At 56.4% G+C, this 22827-nt stretch overlaps 4 protein-coding genes across 6 annotated transcripts; 3 read left to right on the plus strand and 1 right to left on the minus strand.

Moving 5' to 3' along the window:
* Positions 1-3841: 3841 nt before the first annotated feature.
* On the plus strand, positions 3842-4615 carry LOC138831911 (keratin-associated protein 10-3-like). Its single transcript, XM_070028918.1, has 2 exons — positions 3842-4182; positions 4252-4615. The coding sequence occupies exons 1-2, from the start codon at positions 3842-3844 to the stop codon at positions 4613-4615; spliced, it is 705 nt and encodes a 234-aa protein (XP_069885019.1).
* Positions 4616-9396: 4781 nt separating this feature from the next.
* Positions 9397-10203, plus strand: LOC138832583 (keratin-associated protein 10-3-like). Its single transcript, XM_070030808.1, has 2 exons — positions 9397-9761; positions 9882-10203. The coding sequence occupies exons 1-2, from the start codon at positions 9397-9399 to the stop codon at positions 10201-10203; spliced, it is 687 nt and encodes a 228-aa protein (XP_069886909.1).
* Positions 10204-14214: 4011 nt separating this feature from the next.
* On the plus strand, positions 14215-14715 carry LOC138832587 (keratin-associated protein 12-1-like). The gene is made up of 2 exons (XM_070030814.1): positions 14215-14381; positions 14448-14715. Exons 1-2 carry the CDS (start codon positions 14215-14217, stop codon positions 14713-14715), a joined length of 435 nt encoding a protein of 144 aa, XP_069886915.1.
* A 5697-nt stretch (positions 14716-20412) lies between these two features.
* Positions 20413-21063, minus strand: LOC138832586 (keratin-associated protein 12-1-like). Of its 3 annotated transcripts, none has more exons than XM_070030813.1 (2): positions 21002-21063; positions 20413-20680 (listed from the first exon to the last, which is right to left on the minus strand). In XM_070030813.1, exons 1-2 carry the CDS (start codon positions 21061-21063, stop codon positions 20413-20415), a joined length of 330 nt encoding a protein of 109 aa, XP_069886914.1. The 3 variants fall into 3 exon arrangements, with proteins under 3 accessions (XP_069886914.1, XP_069886913.1, XP_069886912.1); XM_070030812.1 differs by having other exon boundaries at positions 20413-20641; positions 20927-21063; XM_070030811.1 differs by having other exon boundaries at positions 20867-21063.
* Between the last annotated feature and the right edge of the window lie 1764 nt (positions 21064-22827).

Raw genomic sequence — 22827 nt, forward strand, 5'->3', positions numbered from 1 at the left:
TGTTTCTGGATCTACATGTTAGGTACATAAATGTTCACAGTGATCTTATATTCTTGATGGATTGGCCTCCAGGTTGATATTTAATGCCGTTATCTGATTCATAACTATTTTATAGTACCAGGCTTGGGACTTGAAATCGGGGCCTGGGCACTGTCCCTGAGCTTTTTTGCTCAAGGCTCATGTTCTATCACTTGAGCCATGCTCCACTCTTGGTTTTTGGTGGTTAACTGGAGATAAGTGACTCACAGACTTTCCTGCCTGGGTTGGCTTTGACCAATAAGCCTTAGATCACTAGCCAAAAAACATCCCCAAAGAAAAGCGCAGAGACACAGGGTGTCTCTGTGGGACAACACAGAGGGAGAAAATAATGCTTACCCCCTTCTAAACTTCTACCAAATAAAAGAGGAACACTTCTGAAATCATTCTGTGTGGTCATCATTTCTCTACTAAAACAAAACAAGCAAAAAGTAACTGTTTCACTCTCTTTTATACATACGGATTCAAAAACCCTCCACAAAAATACAAAGCAAGGAAACGGAGCAGCAGGCGCCCGGATTTCACAGCCAGACACATGGGGACCGACCAGGACGTTTGAAAATCCACCTCTGGGACTCAGACACAGAATGGAGGTGGACCACAGGCCCATCTCCGTGGATTCAGAAAAGCCAGTTAACAAAAGCCAACACCTTCTCCTGATGAAGACAAACCCGCCAGACGCACAGCAATCAGAGGACTGGTGCCACACTGCCCAGGGTGACATAACACTGGTGGTGCAGGCCACAGTTTGACTTCAGGTCAGAGACCAGACACAGAGGTCCACACCACCACCAGCCACAGGTCCTCAACCCCACCCTCAGGTCAGAGACCAGATACGGACATCCACACCAGCCACGGGCCCTTGACCCAGACTGGACGCAGCAGAGAACTTAGGCAAGGAAAACTGAGGGACGTGCAAATCAGAAAACAAGAAGTATGATCCATGTGAGCGTGGGACCTTCTTCCACCGAGCTAATCCAAACTCATGAAGATGCTCAAAAAATATGATTTACTTCCAAACTGTGGGAATGAAGGCAGAGGTGCTGGCATGTCGGTCCATGGACCGATTCTGAGTCTTCCAACACACACAGTGCCACACTCACATCACATCTGAAGATTAACTCACAGCGGATTAAAAAAAAGACCTAAACACAGGAACTCAAGGACTTTGAGAAGGAAACATGAAGGGAAATCTTTATGTGAGATGTGACTGTGGTTTCTTAGCTATGACACAAAAAGCATAAGCAACAAGAGAGGAAAAGAAAGCAGGGAAATCAGACTTCATCACAATTTAATATGCTCTGTGCAAGGGAAAACAAATCAAGAGCTAAGATGATAGCACATGGGCCGTGGGAAACCCCGGGAAGCTCACACCCAGCTCACACCCAGAACACGTGAAGAACACATGAAGAACACATGAAGAACACATGGGACATGGGGCCCCGGGAAGCTCACACCCAGCTCACACCCAGAACACATGAAGAGCACGTGAAGAACACATGAAGAACACATGGGACATGGGGCCCCGGGAAGCTCACACCCAGCTCACACCCAGAACATGTGAAGAGCACGTGAAGAACACATGAAGAACACATGGGACATGGGGACCCAGGAAGCTCACACCCAGAACACATGAAGAACACGTGAAGAACACATGAAGAACATGTGGAACATGGGGACCCGGGAAGCTCACACCCAGCTCACACCCAGAACACATGAAGAACACATGGGATGTGGGGAACCCCGGGAAGCTCACACCCAGAACACATGAAGAACACTTGAAGAACACATGAAGAACACATGGGTCATGGGGAACCCCGGGAAGCTCACACCCAGAACACATGAAGAACACGTGAAAAACACATGAAGAACACGCGAAAAACACATGAAGAACACGTGGGACTGGGGACCCGGGAAGCTCACACCCAGAACACGTGAAGAACACATGAAGAACACATGAGGAACACGTGGGATGTGGGGACCCGGGAAGCTCATACCCAGCTCACACCCAGAACACATGAAGAACACGTGGGATGTGGGGAACCCCGGGAAGCTCACACCCAGAACACATGAAGAACATATGAAGAACACGTGGGACATGGGGAACCCCGGGAAGCTCACACCCAGAACACATGAAGAACACGTGGGACGTGGGGAACCCCGGGAAGCTCACACCTAGAACACATGAAGAACATGTGGAACATGGGAAACCCCTGGAAGCTCACACCCGGAACACATGAAGAACGTGTGAAGAACACATGAAGAACACGTGGGATGTGGGGAACCCCGGGAAGCTCACACCCAGCTCACATCCAGAACACATGAAGAACACGCGGCTGGGTGCTGGCTTCACACCTGCAGTTCTTGCTACCTGAGGGGCTGAGAGAGGAGGACCGTGGTATGAGCACACTCAAGAGACCCCCTTCTTAACCAGTAGTGGGCAGAGGGGGGTGCAGATGTCGCGGAACCGGCCTGGCCTTCCCTCGGCAGCTGGACACAGAATTACACACACCCCTGCCGTGGCACCCAAAGGAAGTGAAAAGAATCGTGCAAACAAAAGTGCGCACAAGTTTACACTCCCACAGGGAAACATCAGCGCTCAGCATTCGAGGTGTGGATCCGCCCGACGCCAGCTATCTATGTGGAAGAAAATCACTCCCAGAAAAGGACACGCTCCAACCCTGTGACAATCCTGGGTGCACCTTGAAAGGATGCTGGGCGACAGAACCAGACACACAAGGCCTTCCTTCCCTCTGTGCTGACTGGCTGTGCAGGCCCTGTGCGGGGGCCTGGGAACAGACACGGTGTTCACGGTCCTGACCCCGGGGTCGGCGGGGCGTGGTGGGAAGGTCCCGTCCTGGTGGGCGTCTGGCAGGGGAGCTCTGAACCTGGTTCAGATTTCTCAGTCTGATTTTTGTCTCCCCGTCCCTGCCCTTCCCCGTCCACTGCCCTGGGCAGGACCTCTGGCCAGAGGGGCTCCCTGCCTGTCCAGCCTACTCTTTACCCCCACAAGGCCGACAGGACGCTGGGAAATGGGTTCCCATTGCGCCACCCACCAGCCAAGCCGGGACAGTCATCCTGTAGAGGGCATGATCGTGCCTGCCCATGCTTGGGCCAGAGCCGCTGCCCAGCTGACCACGTGTATCCTTTAGCATCTCCAGGTGACCCTCCTCCTCGCCCCCTCCACCAGGCTGTGTCGCCCTCCCCTGACCACCTCTCCCGTGCACGTGGTGGCTCCAGTGGGCCTTGGATGGACAGGAAGGTCAGGCTTGGTGCATCCTTGAATCTGTGTGTCCTACAAACACACCCGCTTCCCGGAGACCAGGCCGGTGTCCTCCCCAGGGAGAGATCCAGGCCAGTGGCCGCAGCAGCACGGGGCCACGGCGACCCAGAGCCCCCAGGAGGGGCTGTTCTTCCGCTGTCTGGGCGCAGACACACAGCTCGGTCCATCTGACCCGGCTGAGGCCACCGGCGCAGAGGCTGGAGACAGACTGTCCCACAGGAGCCCGGGCAGGCCGCTGGCGGTGAGGCCTGGGAGGAGGGCGCGGTCAGCCCTGCCACCGTCCACACGGGTCCTGAGGTGCCCTGCAGAGCCACGCGCAGGCCGCAGCCCCGCCCAGGACCAGGAAGTTTACGAGCTGAGCCCTAATGAAGGTCCTCGTGCACCCAGAGCAACACGGAAAGGGAAGGCGCTGAGGCTCCAGACAGACAAACACACCACAGGGGAGAAAAGCCCAGGGACAGGGCACCCCCACCCACCCACTCCCCCACATTCAGACACTGACCTCCTCCCAGCCCCGCCGCCATGGCCGCCTCCACCATGTCCGTCTGCTCCGACGCCTGCACCCACGCCTCCTGGCAGGTGGACGACTGCCCAGAGAGCTGCTGCGAGCCCTGCGGCGCCCCCAGCTGCTGCCAGCCCCGCGGCTGCGCCCCCGCCCCCTGCCTCACCTTCCTCTGCTCCCCAGCGGGCTGTGCGTCCAGCCCCTGCTGCCAGTCCGTCTGCGCCAGCTGCTGCACACCCTCCTGCTGCCAGCCGTCTAGCTGCCAGCCCTGCTGCTGCCCCTGCTCAGCCTGCCAGCCGTCCTGCTGCATGCCCGTCTGCTGTAAGCCCATGTGCTGCAAGCCAGTGTGCTGTGAGCCTGTGTGCTGTGAGCCCGTGTGCTGCAGACCCGTGTGCTGTGAGCCCGTGTGCTGTGAGCCCGTGTGCTGCAGACCCGTGTGCTGTGAGCCCGTGTGCTGTGAGCCCGTGTGCTGTGAGCCCGTGTGCTGCAGGCCCGTGTGCTGTGAGCCCGTGTGCTGTGAGCCCGTGTGCTGCGGGGCTTCCTCCTGCTGCTGCCAGTCCTCCAGCTGCCAGCCCTGCTGCCGCCCCTGCCCGCCCTGCCCGCCGTCCTCCAGCGTGTCCCTGCTGTGCAGGCCCGTGTGCAGGCCCGCCTGCTGCGTGCCCACCTCCTCCTGCTGTGCCCCCTGCTGCCAGCCCGGCTGCTGCCGCCCGGCGGCCTCGTGCGTGTCCCTGCTGTGCCGCCCTGCCTGCTCCCGCCAGGCCTGCTGTGGCTCCCCGGGCCAGTGCAGCTGCTGAGCTCTGGGGTGTCCTCTAAGTGCTGTCCTCACCACTGCCTGCCCCACAACCTGCCAGCCACAGGGCACAAGGGACCCCTCCCTCAGGGACCATCTGCCCCTTGCCTGGGGTCCTGCTGCTCCCAGGATCTGCCCTGGGATGCCCCTCCCAGCTGGTCTAGCTGCTCCTGAGCCATAACCCACCCTCCCCTCCCGGCCACTCCCCACGCCGTCTCCCCACTGGTCCTAATAAAGCTGCTCAGCATCACCCCGCCTCTGTCCTGGCTTCAACGTGGGGATGTGGAGGGGAAGGTGAAGGTCTAGGTGGTGCTGAGAGCCCCTCAGGCCCGGCCCCCCGGGGACCTGTGGGGCTCAGCCCCAGGTCCACTGGGCCCCTCAGGGGGGAGTCCTGGGAACCAAGACCAGGATTCCCCAGGGAAGCCAAGACCTCCGCACTGCACTTGACCTTCACACCTGGGCCTGGACTCACTTCCCGGGCCTCCACAGAGGCCCTCCGGGGCCGAGGTCCCGCCTGGGCCTGGCCTGGCTCCCTGGGCCTCACCAGCTTGCCTCCCACGGTGACCTTGCTGGGATGGCAGCCTCCCACTGCCCCACGGCCGCAGGCGCAGCCCTCAGAGAGACAATGGCCCCACAGCAGGAGCCTCTGCAGGCCAGGAGGCCAGCCCGCAGAAACCGCCACAGGAGGCCAGCCCCGCAGAAACAGCCACAGGAGGCCAGCCCGCAGAAACGGCCACAGGACTGCCTCATCCACATGGTAGGACACTGTGAGCTGGCGCTGTGAGCAGAGCGGCAGGGGGCAGCCAGGCCGGCGGCAGAGGGCAGCCAGGCCAGCAGCAGGGGGCAGCCAGGCCGGCGTCAGGGGGCAGCCAGGCCGGCAGCAGGGGGCAGCCAGGCCAGCGGCAGGGGGCAGCCAGGCCGGCGGCAGAAGGGCCAACAGAGCTCGCGTGGACCCCAAATTCATCCTGAATTGCGGGCACGATCCTGCCATGTTCTCAAATACAAGTTAACAATACCAACAAAGTGGAACTTCAGTCTGTCTTCAAAAGATACGGACTTTTGTGTGATAGTTCAGCATGAAGGCCTTTGCTCACACCTGTGATCCCAGCTACTCAGGAGGCTGAAACCTGGAGGATCACAGTCGGAAGCCAGCCTGGACAGAAGAGTCTGAGACTCGATCTCCAAAATAAGGAGCAAAACACCAGACTGGAAGCATGGCTCTGGTGGTAAAATACCCCAGGAGTAAAAATGCCAAGTGAGAGCATGAATGAGGTCCTGAGTGCAAGCTCTGTACACACAGACACGCGCACTGTGCACACGCTCCGTACACACACACGCGCACTGTGCACACACGCATGCACACACACACAAGCACACTCACTCCCAAGCTTAGCATAAGCCACAGGTATTCTGGATTTATCTAGAAAAACAGGCAGAATTCTAGTGCCAAAACCAGCAGAGAGAGTGAGAAAGAGACAGACAGAGATAGGAGACCTTGGAGGGGAGAGATGGAGAAAGATAAAGAGGAGAGAGCAAGAGGCGGGAAGGGGAGGGAGGGGAGAGAGAGAGGGGAAAGTAAGATGGACACACTGTAGACCCAGCTCATAGAAACACAGAAGTAAGAGGTTCTAAAGAGAAGATTAGCATAGGCAAACCTGCCCTAAAGAACCTGAGTCCTATGTCTCCTCATTACAGAAAACAATGCAGATGTCCCTTTGCCAGAACTAGAAGGCAGACGTGGTACACGCCTGTAACCCAGCCTCGGGAGGCAGAGCAGGAGGCCAGCTGGGTGCCAGGGTGGGCTCCAGGCCAGCCTGATTCACCAACAACAGCACAACACATTAGAAGTCGCGGCCCCACACCACCAGCAACACCAATTCTGGGTTTAAGTGCAAAGACGTAGCCAGGTGCCGGTGGCTCACGCCTGTCATCCTAGCTACTCAGGAGGCTGAGACCTGAGGATCACAGCTCAAAGCCAGCCCGGGCAGGAACATCTGTAACACTCTCACCTCTGATAAACCACTCAGAAAACCAGAAGTAGTGCTGTGGCTCAAGTGGTAGAGCACTGGCCTTGAGCTGAAGAGCTGAGGGACAGCGCCCAGGCCCAGAGTTCAAGCCCCACGACCGACCAAAATAAATAAATAAATAAGTGCAAAGAAGTAAAGTCAGTACCGTGAGAGACAGCAGCAGCCCACACACACCCATGTTCACCCCCACATAGCCCCCGTGCACACCCATGCACACCTACATACACCCCACCCACACCCATGTTCACCCCCACATAGCCCCCGTGCACACCCACGCACACCTACGTACACCCCACGCACACCCATGTTCACCCCCACATAGCCCCCGTGCACACCCATGCACACCTACATACACCCCACGCACACCCATGTTCACCCCCACATAACCCCCGTGCACACCCACGCACACCTACGTACACCCCACGCACACCCATGTTCACCCCCACATAGCCCCCGTGCACACCCACGCACACCTACGTACACCCCACCCACACCCATGTTCACCCCCACATAGCCCCCGTGCACACCCATGCACACCTACGTACACCCCACGCACACCCATGTTCACCCCCACATAGCCCCCGTGCACACCCATGCACACCTACGTACACCCCACCCACACCCATGTTCACCCCCACATAGGCCCGTGCACACCCATGCACACCTACATACACCCCACCCACACCCATGTTCACCCCCACATAGCCCCCGTGCACACCCATGCACACCTACGTACACCCCACCCACACCCATGTTCACCCCCACATAGCCCCCGTGCACACCCATGCACACCTACGTACACCCCACCCACAGCCATGTTCACCCCCACATAGCCCCCGTGCACACCCATGCACACCTACGTACACCCCACCCACACCCATGTTCACCCCCCATAGGCTCGTGCACACCCATGCACACCTACGTACACCCCACCCACACCCATGTTCACCCCCACATAGCCCCATGCACACCCACGCACACACCTACATATACCCCACCCACACCCATGTTCACCCCCCATAGGCCTGTGCACACCCACGCACACCTACGTACACCCCATGCACACCCATGTTCACCCACGCACACCTCATGTTCACCCCACCCACACCCATGTTCACCCCCCCATAGCCCCGTGCACACCCTCGCACACCTCACAGCCCATGCCCACCCGCTCCACAGGCCATGCATGCCCACATCCATACCATGATCATCCTACACCCACCCGTGCTCACCCCTGCATTCACCGTAGCCGACTTCACAGCGTGGACGGAGCGGCCATGCCGGCGGAGGCGCGCACTGGCACTGGGACTGAACTCCCGGTGGAATGCGGGGCCACCGCGACCGTGCTGGGCCACCGTCGGAGAACAGCATGGCGTCACCGCGGGCTTGTCAGGTTCATGGAGACTGTGGCCTGGGGGGCAGGGGCTCTGCCATGAGGAGGACCACAGAACGGGGGTCACGGGGCAGGGTGGAGGTCATGGGGCAGAGTGGGGTCATGGGACAGGGTAGGGGTCACATGGCAGGGCTGGGGTCATGGGACAGGGTGGGGTCATGGGACAGGGTGGGTCATGGACAGGATGGGGTCATGGGGCAGGGTAGGGGTCATGGGGCAGGGTTGGGGGTCATGGTGGGGGTCTTGTTCCACTTCCATCAAAGGACAGAGAAACAGCAAATCACTCTGGGAAATAAAAAACAATGGAGTGGACATGGCTGAAGACTCAGATGTGAAAGGTAAAATAACAGGAAAATCCAGCCGGGCGCAGAGCTCAGCCAGTCATCCCAGCTACTCAGTAGACAGAGCTCTGAGGACCACGGTTCAAAGCCAGCCTGGGCAGGAAAGTCTGTGAGACTCTGATCTCCAATGAACCACCAAAAACTGGAAGTAGCGCTGTGGCTCATGTGGTAGGGCACTTGCCTTGAAGAGCTGAGGGACAGCGCCCAGGCCCAGAGTTCAAGCCCCATGATGAACAACAACAAAAAATCAGGAAAATCTCCTGGAGGAAAGGTCAAAGGTAAGCCTGAAGAACTGAGGGAAAACGAGCAGACAGGAAAGGGAGGCCCGGAAGAGCTGGAGTCTCCCCAGCCGGGATTTTTACTGTCAAGGTGATGGAGGAGGGGTGAGGTCACACGGGTCGGGTGATGAGCCGGCGGCTGGCGACCGCCCTACCCTTCCCTTGTGTGTCTAGGTTCCCTCCCCCACCCGTCATTAGCTTATCCTGAAACAGCGCGAGACTTCCTGAGAGGAGCGTGAAGACTCCGAAAGCCAGAGTCCTCCCCGGCCCCAGAGCAGAGGAAGACAGAAATGGGGGGACCCACCGCAGGAGAGGAGGCCCCTGTCCCGGGCCCGCCCACGTGCTCCAGCGGCACAGGCGGAACCTGCCCTGCCCGGCCAGCTGTGTTCCTGAGACGTGCACATTCTTCTTCATGCTTATTGCTTTAAAGTGCCCAAGGCAATAAAGCACTGGGGAGGGGTGTCAGGCCGGGTCCCCCCCCGCAGGAGAGGGTCCACGTCTGAGCCTCCAGGAGCAGACAGCACCGGAGCCAAAGGGGGGCAGAGGAGGCGTCCTGGGGCAGGCGTGCAAAGAACCGGCACTAACGACCGGCCGCGGCCAGAGGCAGCACCACCAGGAAGAGAGGCTCGTAAACCTCGGCGGGGACAACACGCTGGGGTATAAAAGCCCACACATGCCCAGGCCCACACACTCACACACACTCCACTCGCTCACACACACCCTCACCTCCTCCCAGCCCCGCCGCCATGGCCGCCTCCACCATGTCCGTCTGCTCCAGTGACCTGAGCTATGACAGCCGGGTCTGCCTGCCCGGCTCCTGCGATTCCTGCTCCCACGCCTCCTGGCAGGTGGACGACTGCCCAGAGAGCTGCTGCGAGCCCTGCGGCGCCCCCAGCTGCTGCCAGCCCCGCGGCTGCGCCCCCGCCCCCTGCCTCACCTTCCTCTGCTCCCCAGCGGGCTGTGCGTCCAGCCCCTGCTGCCAGTCCGTCTGCGCCAGCTGCTGCACACCCTCCTGCTGCCAGCCGTCTAGCTGCCAGCCCTGCAGCTGCCCCTGCTCAGCCTGCCAGCCGTCCTGCTGCGTGCCTGTCTGCTGTAAGCCCGTGTGCTGTGAGCCCATGTGCTGCAGACCCGTGTGCTGTGAGCCCGTGTGCTGTGAGCCCATGTGCTGCAGGCCCGTGTGCTGTGAGCCCGTGTGCTGTGAGCCCATGTGCTGCAGACCCGTGTGCTGCAGACCCGTGTGCTGTGAGCCCGTGTGCTGCAGACCCGTGTGCTGTGAGCCCGTGTGCTGCGGGGCTTCCTCCTGCTGCTGCCAGTCCTCCAGCTGCCAGCCCTGCTGCCGCCCCTGCCCGCCCTGCCCGCCGTCCTCCAGCGTGTCCCTGCTGTGCAGGCCCGTGTGCAGGCCCGCCTGCTGCGTGCCCACCTCCTCCTGCTGTACCCCCTGCTGCCAGCCCGGCTGCTGCCGCCCGGCGGCCTCGTGCGTGTCCCTGCTGTGCCGCCCTGCCTGCTCCCGCCAGGCCTGCTGTGGCGGCTCCCCGGGCCAGTGCAGCTGCTGATGGGCGCGGTCGGGCTCTCATGGGCTGCCTCTGCTCTGGGCATGGCCCCTCAGGATCCCCCGGCCCCCAGAATCACCCCTCTCCCGAGGAGCAGCCTCCCCTCTGTGGCCTGGCAGCCACCCGTCGTCATGGTCCCCGGCCTCTCCAGTTCACACCTGCATTCATGTGACAAAAGCCAATTGCTGTAACCAATAAAGCCTGTGCTCTGGGGACACATCCTGCGTTCTGAGCCTCCTCTGAGCCCAAGCCAGCCCGGGCTGGGCTGTGCGTCCACCGCCTGTGAAATTCAGGCTTCGTTTGAGGAGGGTGCCCAGGATAGCGGGCCGCAGAGACACACTTGGCCCGGGCCGCCTCCACCCGCCCAACGTGTACGCCCTGCGCTCAGGCTCTAGAAGTTCCCGTGGACCCCAGAGAACTCGGGGCCACCTGACATCCCTTTCCACTCAGGGCTTAAGGAGACACAAAGCAGGGGACACTGTGTGGACAGGGGGGAGGGTAGACAGGGCCGTGGTCCAGTGAACCCCCGTGTGGGGCGGGGGGGGGGACGGCCGGGCCAGCAGCCGGCCAAGCACCAACAGCTAAGGGCAGGGATTTCCAACTGCCAGTGGCCCGCCGAGGTGCCTCCACCCCAGGCCTGAGCCCACGCTGGGGTCAGGGCTTGGACCCAGAAGAGCGGAGCGGAGCTGCTGGGCCACCCGGTGAGGACTCGGAGCTGTCTGTGACAGCAGGCTCCGCACAAGCCTTACGACAGAGACACCGCCAACACGCGCTCGGGCGCCACGCGGCCGCCCGTGTGAACGCTCCCGGCAGTCCGTGGTGCTCACCTGACACACGTGGAGAATGAGCCACTCAACTCGTGAACAGGACAGGAAGGGAAAAGCAGGAGAGAGCACTGGGAGGTGCTCCTTACCTGACTGGTGAGATGGTGGCCCCTCTGTACATCACCTTTATAATAGCAATAAAAACATGTGCTACAAAGTCAGTTGTTCAAACAACAATGAATGCTAGTGGGAATGTGAACTACTACAGCCACTTGGACAGCGGTCTGGAGGTTCCTTACAAAACCAAACATAGACCTTCCCTGTGACCCAGCCAGCATTCCCAGGCATCTATCTACCCAGAGCATCACCAGCCAGGTTACTGTAAAGAAAGACACCTGCACACCCATGTTCACTGCTGCACTATTCACAATAAAGTTATGGAGAGAGCCAGATGCCCCACAAGGGATGAGCAGATCAATAAAATGTGATGTTTGTACACAATGGAATTTTACACAGCCATTAGAACGAATAAGATTCTATCATTTGTTCACATATAGGAGGACCAAAAGGAGGATAAGAACACAATGCTATGTGCCTCTGATCATATAAAATAATCTTTGTCGAAATGAACTCCAGGACCTGGGAACAGAAGTTTTTTTTCTATAATGTTTTGAAAGGTTGTGTCATTTTCGGGGAAATGGATGGATCTAGAGCAAACTCAGTAAGGTGAGCCAAACTTAGAGAGACAGATGGTACATGTTGTCTCTCCCTTGTGGGGGCTAGAGCTAAAGGCCGTGATAATCCTTATTCACAAACGAGGAGACTAAAGGAAGATACCAGCTGGGGAGGAACCCAAGGTGTAACTCTCCTGAACATGTTAAATGCTATTTATTGAATTCCAGGAATCAAAAACATGGGTTATTTATGTTGCTTTAAAAAAAAAAGTCAGCCAGGCGCCAGTGGTTCAGGCCGGTCATCTTAGCTACTCAGGATCTGAGGATTACAGTTCGAAGCCAGCCTGGGCAAGGAAAGTCTGTGAGGCTTATCTCCAATAAACCACTCAGAAAAAGCTGGAAGTGGAGCTGTAGCTCCAGTGGTAGAGCATTACTCTTGAGCACAAAGAAGCTCAAGGACAGCACCCAAGCCCAGAGTTCAAGCCCTAGGACTAGCCAAAACTAAACTAAACTAAACTAAACCTGTCAGTGTAAGAGAGAGCTACATGCAAGTGAAGGTCAGTGGTAAACTTGTCTTACACGAGCAAGCCCTTAATCTGATCTCCTAGATCACTCTCACTCACATACACACACACACACAGGTGAAGTCCAACTGGATTTCTCTATCTGAAAGATGCAGGAAAGCAGTCAGTCCATTACAAGTCCACCGGAGGACAGAAAAGGCCTCCTGCCCTCCCCGTGGTTCGGCTGACCCACGTCTTTCTCTAGGCTTGGGGTCCACATGATCTGGAGCCTGCTCAACCTGACGCACTCCGTCCTGCATTCCTGCTGATGTGGCATCCTCTCCACTTCTGTTTTTATGAGCGATTTATCTTCTTGCGAACGGGGTTCTGTGTTGTGGATTTCCTACGCTGCGTTGCGGACGTGCCATCGTCGCCCACCCCGCACTGTCCCCACCGGGAAGTCTACGGCCGTCTCAGCTCTTTTGTGTGAGGTCTCACTCCATCGTCTTCAGGAGTCCCATCTTATTTTTGGTTTCTGCCACCTTAGTATGAGGTCATTTGTGGTTTTCTTTATGTTTTATGCTGATGTTTTATGAGACTCTTGGATCTCTCTAGTTTAGTTTAAAAAATAAATTGTTTCCTCAAAAATTAGTCAATCGTTCAGTTACTTTCTCTGCCCCCCAAGTGTGTTGGACTATGCTTGTATGTTGGACCATGATTTTGCTTCACATGGCCCTCTTCTTTCTTAATTTTTCTTCACCCTTTTTCAGATTACATAATTACCAGCATTATCTTCACATTCAGTGACTGTTTTATTTTTTGGTTTTTGTGCTGGCACTGTGGCTTGAACTCAGGGCCCTGTGTTCTCAAGTCTGGCTTTCTACCTCAAGCCACACCTCCAACCTAGCTTTTGGTTGGTCAGTTGGAAATGGAGTCTTACAGGCTTTTCTCCCCCCAGGCTTGCTACGAAGTGCAATTGTCTAATCTCAGCCTCCTGAGGTGCTAGGATGACAAATGTGAGTCTCAGGTGCCTGGGTATCCTCAGAGAACTTTTCTATCAGGAGGCTCCGAACTCCACATTCCAGGTCCCCCAACACAGGACTGTGACACCTGGTCCTTGGATACAACTGCCCTCCTGCACCCATACATGGAGTGTGACTTCCCACCACCCAGGAAGATGCTGGCTCTTGTGTCTCTCAGAGTCTCCTCCATGACTACTTCTGTTCAGCACACATGGTACCTGGAAGCCTTTCATCCCCGAGGCTAACTAAGCACTTTCCCCACCGAAGCCCCCAGACTCTTTTCCCTGATCCATTTTCTGTGGCAAGACACAGCCCTCTCCAGGATTATTTCATACATTCATCCCTTTATTCATTTGTCCCCTATTCCCATTGCTGGTAGACGCATGAGACCAGAGCTGATGGCACACAGTATATGCCTATTAAATGAGCAAATGAACTCTTGTCAGCGATTATATGCCAGGGTTAGCTAACTTTCTGTGAAAGGCCAAACATAAATGTTTTAATTTTGCAAGATGATGCAAAAGTAGCTGCTGGCAACACATATACAAATGGGCCTGCTGTGTTCCAACAAAGCTTTATTTATAAAAACAGGCAATGGGCCAAATGTGTTCCATAAACCATAGCTTGCCAACTTCTGCATTGAACTTTCTTGTGTAATACAAAAGGTCAAATAACTAATAAAACTGTAAATTATTACCTCAGTCTTCATCAACAGCATGAGAATAAATAAGGAAATGAGACAGTGTACATTAGGTTAAGACAGATGTGCTACACACACAACAGTGGCCTTGAAAGCAACAGCCCAAAGTCTACAGTAAGTAAACTGAATATCCTGTTTATGGAAGATTAGCCTCCAGGGTGAAGTTATTTGTGGGTGAGTCTATGCAGGAAGCCGCATCCCAAGATAATAAGATGTTAGGGCAGGTATGATAAAAATATCACACAGAAGACACGGCTGTGTTGTGTTGTTGGGACACCTGGGCTGGGTATAAAAGCTGCCCAGAGCAGGAGCCAGACATTACCACCTCCTTCCCACCAGCCAGCCTCCACCATGTGCCACACCAGCTGTTCCACAGGCTGCCAGCCGACTTGCTGTGTGTCCAATCCCTGCCAGTCATCCTGCTCTGTGTCCAGTCCCTGCCAGCCGGCCTGCTGTGTGTCCAGCCCCTGCCAGTCATCCTGCTGTGTGTCCAGTCCCTGCCAGCCATCCTGCTGTGTGTCCAATCCCTGCCAGTCTTCCTGCTGCGTGTCCAATCCCTGCCAGTCATCCTGCTGTGTGTCCAGTCCCTGCCAGTCATCCTGCTGTGTGCCTGTGAGCTGCAGACCTGCCATGTGCATTCCTGTGAGATTGCAGGTGGCCTGCTGCTCTCCTGTGAGCTGTAGACCTAGTGTGTGTGTGGCTCCTTCCTGCCAGTCCTCCGTGTGTGTTCCTGTGAGCTGCAGGCCTGCTGTGTGTGTGGTCCCCAGCTGCCAGTCCTCTGGGTGCTGCCAGCCATCCTGTCCCACCCTGGTCTGCAGACCTGTGTCCTGCAGCACCTCTGCCTGCTGCTGACCAGCAGAGCCCAGCCTGCTCTTCCCAGCACGTGCGCCCGCATCCACACCCTTCCCAGCACCTGTGCTCTGTGGCCACGGTGCAGCACCTGAGGCAGGTGTAGGGTCTGCTCACCCAACCCTGGACTTCCCAGTGAGAACACAGAGGACAGCCGAATGATCCAGATCACCCTGTCCCTGTCCCTGGAGAAGTTCTGGGAACCAGTTCCTTCTCTTCTCCATGTGAACCAAATAAATTCATGTTTGTAGCACACCTCTTGTCTCTCTCTCTCTCTCATCTTCAATTGTGAAGCTGTCTCCGTAAACCATAGGACACAAATGTGGCCCATACCCCTCCTCTGCCTGCCCTCCCCCTCCCCTCCTCTCCACTGGCCCTCCCCTCCTCTCCACTGTCCCTCCCCTGCTGGCCCTCCCCCTCCCCTCCTCTCCACTGTCCCTCCCCTGCTGGCCCTCCTCCTCCCCTCCTCTCCACTGTCCCTCCCCTGCTGGCCCTCCCCTTCCCCTCTACTCCACTGTCCCTCCCCTGCTGGCCCTCCTCCTCCCCTCCTCTCCACTGTCCCTCCCCTGCTGGCCCTCCTCCTCCCCTCCTCTCCACTGTCCCTCCCCTGCTGGCCCTCCTCCTCCCCTCCTCTCCACTGTCCCTCCCCTGCTGGCCCTCCTCCTCCCCTCTTCTCCACTGTCCCTTCCCTGCTGGCCTTCCCCCCTCCTCTCCACTGTCCCTACCCTGCCAGCCCTCCCCACTCTCTCTCCTCTGTACCCCACTGAGCTGACCAGGAACATCTTGGTGTGGGATGGCCCCACCCCTGCTGAATTCCCAGCACCTGGGAGCAATGGTAGAGGAAGACCCAGTATGAGGGGTATGTGGGAAACAGGCCTGGACCTCAAAGCTCCTGCCAGACCCTGAAGGAGTCCATATCAGGGAGGACAGGGATCACATCTCTCACAACAACAACACTAATACCAAGAGAAGCTGCTCTCAGAGCAGAAGGTCAGAGAAGCCCCTGTCCAGCCCCAGCCCAGAGGCCTGCTGGAGACCAGAGACAGGAGACTAGAGGCTGGAGGCCAGAGATCAGAGGCAGGGACCCTACCCACTCCCACTGGGGGAAAAAAAATGTGTGAAGACCTCTCTGTGTAACAGGCATCTGAAAACTCCCCAGTTGATTCAACATAATGCACACACACACACACACACACACACACACACACACACACACACACACACACACACACACACACACACACACACGACCTGGCAGCAGAGATGCATTTCCAGGGGAAATTCTACTTTTATCAATTTTAGTTGCTCAATATATATTGCCTAATATCCAATCAAAGATGATAAGGCACCTAAGTCAGCAAGGAAGAGCCAGCTAATCATCAAGAGGCTAAATCAGCCAAAGCAGACTCACTAGCCCAGGCTCAGAGCTGTCAGACACAAACTTCACAGCAAGTCAGGTGATTAAGGCAGACACCAAAACACACCGTGGAAGACGAGCTGCGACGGGCTCTGGGGACTCGAACAGAGGCAGACAGGAATCAGGAGCAGTGAGGTACAAGGGGAACAGTGACCGTGGGGAAGGCACAGGCCCAGAGCGAGGGGCGCTGGGACCATGGCAGGCCACGGCTGATGTTTGCAGTTGGAGCCCTGGGAGGAGAGGGGGCAGGGGAGACCAGCAGAAGAGACACTAAGGAGTTGACAACAGTAATTACATGGAGCTTCCCCTCCCCCGTCCCCCACAAAGGTAGATGCACCTTATGCAACCTATGGCTCTCAGGAACCAGTCAGCTGCTGGTGGAGATGGGTTGTCTGGTTTTTTTCTTGTTTGTTCTCTTTTCTCTCTTTTGAGGGGAGAAAAGGGGACAGAAGTGTAGGGAGGGTGAGCAAATGTAGCAGTGGTATTCAGTAGACACTATGTGGAAAATGAACTTTGCAACTTGTGGGCAGGGACAGGAGGGGGAAGCTGGGGGAAAGCGAAGGAAGGAGTGGCGTTGTACAAGAAGAAGTGTACTCATTACCCGGCCCGTGAGGCCGTCACCCCTCTTACAACACCTTAACAACCACAACAAAAAGTTCTCTTAAAAAACCAAAGTTCCTACTCAGGAGTCTGAGACCTGAGGATTGTGGTTCAAAGCCAGCCCAGGCAGGAAGGTCCATGAAACTCTTATCTCCAATAAACTACTCAGAAAAAGCCAAAAGTGGTGCTATGGCTCAAGTGGTAGAGTGCTAGCCTTGAGCAAAAGAAGCTCAGGGACAGTGCCCAGGCCCTGACTTCAAGTCCAGAACTGGCAAAAAATAAAGAAGAAATTGTGGAAGCGTGCAGATTAAAATGCCACACACAGGAAACAAAGGTATGTAAAGTGCTAAGACAGTGGCCAGCCCTGTGGAAGGAAAGCACCTTAACAAATGAAGAGAAGCAAATACATTTGAGATAAACCAAAATTAAGAGCGACTCCATTAACAACAAACATGGATGCAATAAATCTTGAAGAAATCTCCTTGCAGAGGACTTGTTTCAAAGAGAAGACAAGTAAGTCTTGGCAAGATAGTTGCTGCCTAAGTGAAAATAGTAGCAATGCTTGGCGGAACTCTTAACATAAGTAGAAGCAAAATATGATGGCAGAGACCCCAAAGGCAGAGAGGGAGGGGGAGGTGCCGAAAGGTGGAACAGAGATATTCCTGTCTTACTAAAGCTGTGTATTGTAAACACAATACACCATTCTCTTGGCTAGGTCAAGAGAATTGACAAGATAGATAATTAATTGGCCTTATTTCGAGAATGAAATGTAATACCCAAGGACTCTAAACCAAACCCAAAAGAAGTGTAACAAAGAGAAAAGGATAGATGGGATAAATAGCAGGGGATTATCAAGATGGTACGTGCAGTTAAATACATCAGTGAACATCTGAGCTCTAGAATCACCAGACAGAGATTTCCAAATTAGATTTTTTTTAAAAAAAAGCAAAGCCCAACAAGATTCTGTTTAACAGAAATCCACTAGAATATAGGTTAACGCCAGGTGTCCGTGGCTCATGCCTGTGATATCAAACACTGTAGATCTCAGAGTAAGTAGTGGTAGAAGGCAGGGCGGAGCACAGCTCAAGCGGTAGCACACCTGCCCTTTAAGCACAAGGCTCTGAGTTCAAACCCCAGTTCTATATGCAGATAGAGCAGAAAGCACTGACGAAGAAGATATCTAATTGGTGGCTTAAAAGGTTCAATGTGCCAGGCATGGTGATGCAAGCCTGTCATCTGACCTACTTGGAAGGTAGAGATGGAGACCAATTTGAGCATAAAAGAACATTAGAATTCATGAGAGTCCATCTCAATCAATGGCTGGGCCGAGCTGCTCACACTGGTCATCCCGACCTTGGGGCAGGTTGGCAGGAGAATGGCCCAGGCCACCCCTGGAGTACAGGAAGAGTCTACCCTGGAAATAACCAGGCAAAAAGGGCTGGAGGGCTGGCTCAAGGGCCACAGTGCCTGCCCAGCCAACACCAGGCTATATATTGCAATCTGATGCCCCCCAACCAGGCTCAGTTCACCAGGAACACGTGACACTTCTTACCATCACCGAGTATCTGGACAACAGAGGAATATCAGACTTCGTGGGATATCTGGGCATCACAGAGTAGCCAAGACCGAACAGAAGAATGCTGGCCAGGCAGGCAGACAGACACGTGGCCACATAGACAGGCAAGGGCCACATGGGCCTTGAGGCCTGAGGGAGCCACCAAATGGCAAACTCCAACAGGATACAGCTGGCCGAGGTGAAGGGGAGGGAGAGGGCGCATGCACGACAGGACGCAGAGGCTCCCCTGGCCGCCCGGCCGCCACTCCACCCTGGCCGGCCAGCCTGCTCTGCTTCTCAGGGCTGTGCCCAACGCCTGCTGCCCACCACAGGGCAGCCCCTCGGCCCTCAGCATGGACCCCAGACCACCCTGTGTGCAGTGTGGGCACCGCTGCCGTGTGGCCTGGAAATGCATGCCCCTCGGCTAGCGCCAGGCTCCTGCGTGCCCGCCTGCACACTCCCCACCCCCACAGCTGAGCTCTCCTCTCCTGCTTCGTTCCCTTCTTCCAGTGGCATTTCCCGTTCTATTCCCCTTCCTTCAATGTGAATTTAAGGAAAACTGGAATTGTACCTGTTTCTCCTAAGTTAACAAATCCCTAGACCTCGTGGTCTTCCTTGCTGTGTTCTGAGCCTGTTTCCATGGACCCGCTGTGTGTGGAGTGTAGCAGCACAGGGGGCTGAGACAGGCCCGGGGCCTTGCTGCAGGGGCTCAGAGCCTCTGCCTGCCCCCCCCCCACCACCAGCAGCAGTGGAAGTTTCCAGAGCATCCTCCCACTGGTGAGGCCACACCCCTGCATGCATGTGCAGGTGTGCATAGCACAGGAGTGCAAGGCACTCCGACGTGTGTGTGCGTGTGAGAATCCTGCTGCATGTGTGCAGGAGCATGCAGGAGTGTGCAAGTCATTCCTGTGTGCACGTGTGGTGACACGTGCACAAACTACCTGCGCGTGCAAAACTGTTTCCATGTGCACTTGCCTTGTGAGGGTGGATGTGGTGCATTTGTGTGCATCTGTGCACGCACGTGTGTGGAGCATATACATGGGGTGTGCCCAGTCAGGACTCTTGACCCAGGTTGACCGCTTCTAGTTCCCCAACTTAAATGACACAGTAGGTACCAGGCCACCTCAGCTCCAGGCCATCAAACCACCAGGGAACTCAAATCCAGTAAGTAACAAGGCTTGAGCCCAAGTACAGCAGGAAGAACTCCGGGTCAGAGGCATCCGTGTCGCACCTGTGGAGAACCAGGGCCTGGGAAGGGCAGGTCTGCCCTCTCCCAGAAGTCTAACACGGAGTGGGCTCGCAGCATGGCAGGAGAGGAGCTGATGGCCCCTGATGGCAGTGGAGAGTCACACAGCTGATGTGGAGGAATGGGGAAATCCAGCTGCTTTGCTGGAGGAACTCCACAGGACCCAGAAGCAGAGCCCTGGGTCCTGCCTCCAGGCCCTTGTCCCCCAGGACACGGAGGCCGCATCTTTGACACTGTGACCCCCTATGCAATCGCTGTGTGGACTCCAGTCTTTTTTTTTTTTTGTCGGTCGTGGGGCTTGAACTCTGGGCCTGGGCGCTGTCCCTCAGCTCTTCAGCTCAAGGCGAGCGCTCTACCACTTGAGCTACAGCGCCACTTCCGGTTTTCTGATGGTTTATTGGAGATAGGAGTCTCACAGTCTCTCCTGCCCGGGCTGGCTTTGAACCGCGATCCTCAGATCTCAGCCTCCTGAGTAGCTAGGATTACAGGCGTGAGCCACCAGCGCCTGGCTACTGGACTCCAGTCTTGACAAAAGCCCCAGGCGCCAGTGACCTCACCACAGCCAGGGCTCAGACCGCCTCCTGTCTGCCTTCTGACACTCAGGAAACCAAGCCAGAGCAGCGAGAGCATACTGTAACAACGGAGGCAGCCATGCACTAGAGGTGATATTTATTTGAAAGTGAGGATTAGAAGAGGATGCTGATGCCAAGCTTCTCCTGGGGTGAGGAGGGGGAGATGAACATCCTCAGGATAGATTCACAACAAAGGCTGAATAGGTTTTGCACCTGCCCCATGTGTGGGTCCTGAACCACAGGGAAAAGGTGCTGGGTAGGGCATGGATATGTGTGCATGCACTGGGAAGAGCAGGCTGGGCTCTCCTGGTCAGCAGCAGGTGGAGGTGCCGCAGGACACAGGTCTGCAGACCTGGGTGGGGCAGGACGGCTGGCAGCACCCAGAGGACTGGCAGCTGGGGACCACACACACAGCAGGCCTGCAGCTCACAGGAACACACACGGAGGACTGGCAGGAAGGAGCCACACACACACTAGGTCTACAGCTCACAGGGGAGCAGCAGGCCACCTGCAATCTCACAGGAATGCACATGGCAGGTCTGCAGCTCACAGGCACACAGCAGGATGACTGGCAGGGACTGGACACACAGCAGGATGACTGGCAGGGACTGGACACACAGCAGGATGACTGGCAGGGACTAGACACACACCAGGATGGCTGGCAGGGACTGGACACACAGCAGGATGACTGGCAAGGACTGGACACACAGCAGGATGGCTGGCAGGGGCTGGACACACAGCAGGATGACTGGCAGGGGCTGGACACACAGCAGGATGGCTGGCAGGGGCTGGACACACAGCAGGATGACTGGCAGGGGCTGGACACACAGCAAGATGACTGGCAGGGGCTGGACACACAGCAGGATGGCTGGCAAGGATTGGACACACAGCAGGATGACTGGCAGGGATTGGACACACAGCAGGCCGGCTGGCAGCCTGTGGAACAGCTGGTGTGGCACATGATGGAGGCTGGCTGGTGTGGAGAGGAGGTGGTAATGTCTGGCTCCTGCTCTGGGCAGCTTTTATACCCAGCCCAGGTCTCCCAATAACACACAACACAGCCATGTCTTCCTTGTTCTGCTTCCTCTTTCCTGTCCCCCAGGGTGCATTGTCGGCAGTTGTGTTTGTTGATGTTTGGACTCAGCTTCCTGAGCAGCGTTCCCAGCCCCAGCTCTCCCTGGGCACCTCCCTGGTCCTTTCTGGGCTCCACCTGGCTCTGTTCTGCTCCATCGCATTTCCTCACTTGAACTTGGGAGGCTACAGAGCCGGAGGATCCCGAGTTCTCCCTGCAGTGACAGCCCTCAGACAGCCAGAGCTTTGTCCTCTGTGGATCAGGATGGGTTCGGAGACATGGAGCCTGGTCACAGTGTGCTCACGCATCAGCTGATGGCTCAGAGCTGGGGTCAGGAGGAGGACGGATGGGAGGAGGGCACACAGACTCCTGCCGCAGTGGGACCCAGGATCCTTGTCTCTAAAAGAACTCTTTAGATGGGGGACCAAGATGGTGACGGGGCAGTAGGGAAACGCCCCAGCTCTCTCCAACCAAAAAGAGAGTTCGAGCTCCAACGCTTAATTTCCCCAAGAGACCGACAACAACAAAAAGACGAACACCCACAGAAAAACAGAAGACGGGAAAAAAAACAAAAAAGAAAGAAAAGGAAGAATTTCAGAACAGAGAAGCGCAAAGACCCCTTCCCCAACCTTTAGTGGCTGTGCAGGAATGTGCCAAGCCGCGGCCAGCCTGGCCCGGCGGGGGCTGCCCTAGTCCCTAGAGACACTGGGGGCTGTCTGCAGATCACCCGCACAGAAGACTCCTGAGGTACCAGTGTCGGACCCGCTGATCACAGAGAAACCTCCGAGCTGGGAGCTTGCACAAAGATCCCACCCCCACCCCTCACTCTCCATCGAAGCAGATAGGCTCCATCCCACCAAAGCCACTAGGCCCCACAGTGGGAACCCCAGAGCTACACGGGACGCCCCCAGAATGCCAGAGCAGAAGACCTGCAAGGAACTGGTGCTGATTTGGAGAGCGCAAACAGAGACAAACACCAGCGCTCAGAACCTGCACAGAGACCCCTTCCCCACCCCTCAGATGGAGGCCAGAGGCCCATCCCAGCGCCGGCCCTAACAGCATCAACAAAGGCAGAGACAGAGGAGAAACATGCAGGGCCACCACTGCCCAGCCCAATCCACAAACATCTCTGACTGCAGCAGCAACTGACAACCCACATCACACAGAAACAACTAGCTACAGGGTGAGTACCCCTCAGGGGACAGTGTATCCCCGCAGGAGACAGAGCTGGTGGGAAGCCCCAGACCCTAACCCAGACCCCTACCCCAACACCTGGATTACAGGACCCACTAAAACTGGGAACTATTCGAGAGCTCCACCAGCCTGTGGAGCACACCCAGCTGGCCAGGCTAGAGCAAGAGCGCCCCTGAAGGGAGCTTAAATGCCCAAGCCAGGAACAGCGCCTCTGGGTCACAACAGCCAACAATGCAAGAAACTTGAACTGTGTACTCCAGGCTGTGTAGCCCAGGCCGGATACCCAGCAGCACAGGTCCAACTGGCATGCCCCAGGCAGGGGGCCAGGACCAGGCCTGGGGACCAGGGCCTGAGCAACACAGCCAACTCCTCCCAACTGAAGTCAGAAGCTGAGCATACACCTCTGCAGAGGGGGGAAAACAGAACTGCACCCCCTGTGAATCACCCCTGTGACAGCAA

Source organism: Dipodomys merriami, unplaced genomic scaffold, assembly GCF_024711535.1.
Source record: "Dipodomys merriami isolate MVZ:Mamm:240054 unplaced genomic scaffold, mDipMer1.0.p SCAF_2, whole genome shotgun sequence".
Classification (NCBI taxonomy): Eukaryota; Metazoa; Chordata; class Mammalia; order Rodentia; family Heteromyidae; genus Dipodomys; species Dipodomys merriami.

Coding starts and splice junctions, on each gene's coding strand:
- LOC138831911 (XM_070028918.1), top strand. CDS start 3,842: ATGGCCGCCTCCACCATGTCCGTCTGCTCCGACGCCTGCACCCACGCC. Junction 4,183..4,251: donor CCAGTGTGCTGTGAGCCTGT/GTGCTGTGAGCC, acceptor CGTGTGCTGCAG/ACCCGTGTGCTGTGAGCCCG.
- LOC138832583 (XM_070030808.1), top strand. CDS start 9,397: ATGGCCGCCTCCACCATGTCCGTCTGCTCCAGTGACCTGAGCTATGAC. Junction 9,762..9,881: donor TGTAAGCCCGTGTGCTGTGA/GCCCATGTGCTG, acceptor CGTGTGCTGCAG/ACCCGTGTGCTGTGAGCCCG.
- LOC138832587 (XM_070030814.1), top strand. CDS start 14,215: ATGTGCCACACCAGCTGTTCCACAGGCTGCCAGCCGACTTGCTGTGTG. Junction 14,382..14,447: donor TGCCAGCCATCCTGCTGTGT/GTCCAATCCCTG, acceptor CTGTGTGTCCAG/TCCCTGCCAGTCATCCTGCT.
- LOC138832586 (XM_070030811.1), bottom strand. CDS start 21,063: ATGTGCCACACCAGCTGTTCCACAGGCTGCCAGCCGGCCTGCTGTGTG. Junction 20,681..20,866: donor TGCCAGCCATCCTGCTGTGT/GTCCAGCCCCTG, acceptor CTGTGTGTCCAG/TCCCTGCCAGTCATCCTGCT.